At 53.3% G+C, this 6201-nt stretch overlaps 1 protein-coding gene across 2 annotated transcripts; it reads right to left on the reverse strand.

Annotated features, from left to right (window-relative positions):
• Positions 1 to 750: 750 nt before the first annotated feature.
• klf4 (Kruppel like factor 4) lies at positions 751 to 5313 on the reverse strand. Of its 2 annotated transcripts, XM_080018012.1 has the most exons (5): positions 5092 to 5313; positions 4777 to 4888; positions 3197 to 4058; positions 2467 to 2637; positions 751 to 1864 (listed from the first exon to the last, which is right to left on the reverse strand). In XM_080018012.1, exons 1-5 carry the CDS (start codon positions 5094 to 5096, stop codon positions 1689 to 1691), a joined length of 1326 nt encoding a protein of 441 aa, XP_079874138.1. In that variant the 5' UTR covers positions 5097 to 5313; the 3' UTR covers positions 751 to 1688. The 2 variants fall into 2 exon arrangements, with proteins under 2 accessions (XP_079874138.1, XP_079874137.1); XM_080018011.1 differs by lacking the exon at positions 5092 to 5313 and having other exon boundaries at positions 4777 to 4953.
• Between the last annotated feature and the right edge of the window lie 888 nt (positions 5314 to 6201).

A 6201-nucleotide genomic window follows, 5' to 3' on the forward strand; every position in this document is an offset into this window, starting at 1 on the left:
TTTGGTTGCGCGGGACGAGTAAAGGCCTGCGGACATCTTTCTTCCCCACGGTCAATCCTTGGATGTATTGACAGCGCAGTTCATCTTACGCCTGTTGTGACTAAATACATGAAATTGGGGAACCAAATTATGATGTCCTTGATGAAACGTAAACTTTCAATAAAACACGCCTTTAAAGGGTCTTTGCTGTGGTGCAAAATTGTTGGTTGTTGCGTGTAGTTTTAAAAGAGTTTTGATAAGGTTCTCTCCCATATCTGCACGCTCTTTCGGGGGGGCGGGGGGTTCTGTTCAGCGTGTGGAGCTCCCGACACTGACTTGTAAGATTTGGTGTCACAATTGAATGTCAGCCAGTAGCTTGGCTTTCCTCTCCATTCTCCGCAGCTGACAGATGGAAATGGAACCCCATGGAAAGAGGACATTGTAGGAGCACTTTCTGAACATCCTTTTTAGACGCAGCGTTGTGTAACCTCGCCTGAGGCCATCTCACTATTATCAGGGGGTATTGTGTGTTGGCCGGCCATTAGCTATTGTTGTCCTTTAACGTTCCCATCTATTATACAACCGGCCCGAGCTACAATTAACCTTGAGCATTTTTAGCATCGGCATCAGACTTCCAGAGGTGTCCTTTAAAGTGAATTGAATAAACGTAACAATTTTTTGTCTTATTATTTTCACGTTAGTTTTGGGAGACGTTTGTTTTCGGCGCCGAAGCCGTGGATTAAATTTAATCGCAATAACTGAATGGTCGGGTCAAATACATTTTTTTTTTATTATAATGTAAAATACATAAAATACAAAACATTTAAGAAAGTTTTTGTATTTACAAATGTACAAAAATCGGGATTATATTACATATTTTGGCTTTAAACAAGAAAAAGAATCTTTGTTCAGAGTTAAAACATTCGATACAAAAATATGACTCGTGTCTCATAAATTATTGCACTTTGCGACTGCAGTGCATTGAAGATTGCCATCACCGTCGAGGAGCGAACCCGCCCGCCTGATCGCACGTCGGATTGCGGTCGGGGTCTCGGCTCGCAGAGAGCGCCGCCGTCCACGAATCGTTCTTAATTTCTTTGGCCGCCCGTTGTGTGTCTGCGTAATCTTTGGTACCTTTTTTCTGTCCGTCCCTTCTTCTCGAGACGCCGAGCACCGTTTTTGTGTTGTTCCCGTGAACCAACGGCACGGCGGGTGAAGCGCGCGCGTAAATGTACGATTTTTTTTTACTAACTTGAATAGAGTCTGGGAAAAAAAGGTGTTGGTATGTTGCTGGTTTCAAGGCCTCGCGGAGATGTTGGTCTGGTTTGCTTTTTCCTGGTTTCCCTGCTAATAATACATTTCCAGTCACAAGTTGTTGGCCCCCGGTCCTCCCAAGTTTTGTCATTTAAATAAGACAAAAAATTCCAGTTTGGGTTCCCTTTTTTTTTTTTTTTTTTTTTTTTGAAAAGGAGCTTTTCCCGCCCTGACAGGAAAGAGCGGTTTTTTTCCCCCCAAAATCAACGGTCACCGGTCTTTGAGAGGAGTTCTTGGCTCTTGGCGGAGACATTTTTGCTTGAGTTTCTGCTGTGAACAACACAGCTTGTCTTGAAGGCAAATTATGGCAAGTTCACAATTCTTTTTTTTTTTTTTCTTTTGGCTTTAAGCCTTGCTCCTCGGCGCCTCCCCCACCCCCCGGTACGTGCGTAGTCTCATAGGTGCCTCTTCATGTGAAGGGCCAGGTGGTCCGACCTGGAGAAGGCCCGGTCGCATTTCAGACACTGGAACGGCCGGTGACCCGTGTGCTTCCGGTAGTGCCGCGTGAGCTCGTCGGAGCGGGCGAACTTCCAGCCGCAGCCCTCCCAGTCACAGTGATAAGGCTTCTCCCCTTCGGGTGGAGACAAGACAGGCACAGGGACAGAGCGGTTAGTGTTTGGCCCCGCGGGTCAGAATGGCCCGACCTTCCCCCGCTGCAGAGTGAGAGAGATAGAGAGAGAGAGAGAGAGAGAGAGAGAGAGAGAGAGAGAGAGAGAGAGAGAGAGAGAGAGAGAGAGAGAGAGAGAGAGAGAGAGAGAGAGAGAGAGAGAGAGAGAGAGAGAGAGAGAGAGAGAGAGAGAAAGAGGTCCTTCCTGTCCGACGGCTCGCCTACGAAGGGGGACGGCTATCAGGGCTGCGGTTGGAATTTGAACGCAGATCTCTATCCGCCTGCTCTATCGCAACAGGCAGCGGTGCAACCAATTGGCTGACTCCTGCGGGGGCGCTTGTCTGAATAATCTCCTTACTGAGGAAATACTGGATGACAAAGTTTGCGTTACGGTATTAAAAGCTGGGACACACCCTCCGCTTACAATCACGGCTCACATTTGAAGGACCCCAATGGCGACGTCGACAGACGCCCCTCCGTCCTAAGACCCCGAGCCGCCCGAGCGCCGGACCGCAACCCGACGCCAAGCGATGGAAAACATGCCGCCGCGCAGCCCCGGTACAGACCTGTGTGCGTGCGGTGATGTGCTTTCAGGTGCGAGCTCTTGGTGTAGGTCTTCCCGCAGCCGACGTAGTCGCACGTGTGCGTGGCGATCCGCTTCCTGGGCCAGGAGCGCCGGCCCCGCTTGGGCTTCGTCTCCTCCGGCAAGCAGTCCCCGCCGGAGAGCAGGAGCGACTCTGGGGGGAGGGAGGGTGGGGGGGTTCGAAAACAAAAAAAGGTCACGGTCAGCGCCGGGAACGATGGCGGACAGCACAAAAAAAAACAACGGAGAAGAATCGATCCCAAGAACATTCGGAATTTCGACTGCGGCGCTCATTTACTTTTAATAATATGCGTTACGTCAAACTGGAAGGGCTACAAACGCCTCCGTACAGCTCCAGGTGACAAAATAAAAAAATAAAAATAAATAAATGGCTTGTTAGAAATGTAAATAGATGGTTTGAGATGTCCTGTGTGTGGGGAAATAATGAGGGCGTAGCAGTCGGCGGTTTACAAAACGAGCGAGAGAGGTAAGGGGGGGGCCGAGAGAGCGACATAGCAAACTGGATGAGTCAACGTTTGACGGCGAACACGGAGGACGTGAGGAAAAGGAACACACACATGTAAGGGGAGAGCAAGGTGGCAAGACCCCCGAGGAGTCTTCCCGCCACGATATTCGTTTTAGTGCCGAGTAATGTCACGAAGTAAAGAGGGATGGTGGTGTCATAGGATGCGCCGACGCCACCGCCCACTGACCTTGGTACTGTATGGACGTCTGGGCAAAGGGGGAGAAGCCCTGCGAGGCGAGGGAGAGCTGGGAGTGGTGATGGCCCAGCACCTGGTGGTCCCGGCCCAGAGGGTGGTCCGGGGACAGGGAGGACGTCGAGGACAGCCTGCCGCCGGGGATTTGGCGTCCCCCGCCGGGGAAACGGTGCGGGTCCAGCGGGTGCGAGTGCGGCTGGCCCCCTCCGCCAGACGGGTGGCGGTCCGGGGGCTGCGAGACAGTGCAGCTTGTGTGGTTCTCCTGCTTTATCCGGTGGCAGGCGAAGGGCACGGCGGCCGGGGACGACTCCGAGGGCTTGCCCACGCTGGCGCCCTGGCGGTAGTCCCCCACCTCCATGGTGGTCTTGACGACGAACTTGCCGCGGAGGCCGGTGGGGTGGAGGTAGGCCGGGTCCAGCTCAGGCCGCATGAGCTCGGCGACAAAGCCCCCGGACGGCGAGACGTCGCTGATGTCCGGGATGGTGTAGAGCAGTTCGCTGGCGGCGCCCTGCGGCGAGGGGAGGGGGTAGGAGGACGAGTACGACCCGGGGGACGGCGATAAGGCCTGCGCCGAGCCGCACGCCATGGGCCCCTGCTGCTGCTGCTGCTGCTGCTGCTGTTGCTGCTGCTGCTGTTGCTGCTGCTGTTGCTGCTGTTGCTGCTGTTGCTGCTGCTGCTGCTGCTGCTGGAGCATGGAGTTGGACAGAATGAAGTCGTAGTCCAATAAATCCAGGTCGGGCTCCGAGTCCTTTTTAGCCATGCCGGGGCTGGCGGAGGTGGTTCGGTCGGAGTCGGAGCAACTGCTTCCTATTGGCACGCTGGGTCTCTTAAGGTGGGACAGCTCCTCCTTCCATCTCTGGAAGAAATCCACACACGAGGGAGATCAATTTCCCTAATACACAATCGGCACCATCTACCGTATGTCGACCTACGTCTCTATTATGTCATTTATTGAAAGAAAGATAGGATATTGAACCCGCAGCTTGTCGAGGGACAATTCGATCAATGGTGAAAGGCATTTGCAACACCTGCTTGAATAACTTAAAATACTAAATACTAATAATTCTTATTCGGAATTGCAATGGCGGAAAGCTGCTTGTCAGGTGGATGGGTGACCGTTGCAGGGCGGTATTATTGTTCCTGCTGTTATTATCGCTGCGGTTATCGCTGCTCCCTCCCTCCCACCGCCGTCCGAGATCAACACACTCAAACCGCAGACGAGAACGCGAGCCTTCACCCCCCCCCCCCCCCCCCAACGTCACGCCGGACGGCGCGTCAACGTCGCCCGCTCACCAAGCCGCGCAGGGCGAGCGTCGGGTGAGTCCGCTCGTCCACGACGACACTCGAGTTGGCCCAACCGACGCACGACCCGCGGGGGGGGGGGACGGGCCGCGCGGGCGACACCGTGACCCAAGTTTGGAGGTTTGACGCCCGCGCACGCCGCGACGCGTCTCGAAGGTCCCCGTGTGTGTGTGTGTGTGTGTGTGTGTGTGTGTGTGTGTGTGTGTGTGTGTGTGTGTGTGTGTGTGTGCTTCTTCTTTTTTTTTTTTTTATTATTGACCGGCCGTACTCACTAGATTAGCGGGTCCCGCTGGTTTACTTTTGACGGACGGGCCGCTGGCGAACGTCGATATGGACGGCAGGAGCGTTCCGCTTAACGCCATCTCCAAGTCGCTCGGTGGCTGCCTGCGAGGGATGATAAACATCACAAATCCTTCCGATAATCGCCCCCACCGGAAGAAAAAAAAAAAAAAAAAGATACTAATCTAGAACGGCTATCTCTCCGCCCCTCCCCCCCCCCAAAAAAAAAATTTAAAAAATTCAAAAAAGAAAAAAATCGGAATAAAGATCAGTAAAAGCCTTCCGTGTGGCGAGTGTGAGGCGCGCACCTCATCGGCGGGACAACACTGCGTGCGCTGCTCGTCCTCGGGGCGGGATCCTCTCCTCGGTTGCGGGCGGGTCCGGGCTGCTCTATATACCGGCGGCGCGGCGGGCCATGCCGCTGCGGCCGGAGGGGCGTGCCGGGCGGGGCGAGCCCGGCGGGCGGGCGGGCACACGGGCTTCCCTCGGTTCGTCCCCTCGCGCCGTCCGTGGCACGCGGGACAGCAGGGGGGCCGGCGGAGCGAGACGAGACTGCCGAGCGCGGGGGGACGGGTCCTCCGCTTTAAGGAGGGCGCCCGTGGGCGCGCCTTCGTTGCCCGGCAACAAAGACGTTTATTTGTGTGCATAGCAACGGACCTTTGACGCGCTTTTCGCACGTCTCGCTCGGCTTGATTGGGGACGTTGCCGCGTTGTGGGAGCCGCACTTCTCCATTTCTTGTGGCGACAAAAGATGTGGGGGGAAAACACACAAGTCATGCTGTGGTTTACTGAGATGTAAATAATATGTAAGTGAGCAAGTGATAAGTAATTTGTTGGGGGGAAAAAAAAAAAACGGCAAGGTAATCTATCAAATGCATAGGAAGTATAACTACCACACAGCCTATTTATTGAATTTACTTAGATGAAGAAGTAAATTGGTATGTTGTAAGGGAATAGTAACATGGCCACATAAGTGTTATTTTCCCTCCTCCATCACATCCAGTCCCCTGGCAGAGAGTGCCCATCTCATTAAAAGCACCAGGTTTCCTGGGTCCCCCAGATGACATTCCCTGGAGGTCTCCCAGACCCCAGTCAAGTTGTCCCCGCATCTCAATTGCTTCTTACTACTCTGGCTATCATTTAGCGAGCCCATTCCCTCCACCCTCCCCTCTCCGCAAATACATACAATTAATGTGAATTAATAAAAAAGAAACACATTTATATTGGGAAAAACAACCTTTCCAATCTGGTCTGCTTTAGGTCGAACTTATTACCCGTAATCATTTGCAAATGCTCAAATATTAATGAGATTTCTGTCCGTGTTTGATCTTGCGATTGATGGTGTAGTGCAGTTGGTGTTTGCCAAAAGCCGGCGAGCTAAGTAAACCTATCTACCCAGCACCATCAGAGGCATTGGC

The sequence above is a fragment of the Zeus faber genome (genome assembly GCF_960531495.2).
Source record: "Zeus faber genome assembly, chromosome: 17".
Taxonomy (NCBI): Eukaryota; Metazoa; Chordata; class Actinopteri; order Zeiformes; family Zeidae; genus Zeus; species Zeus faber.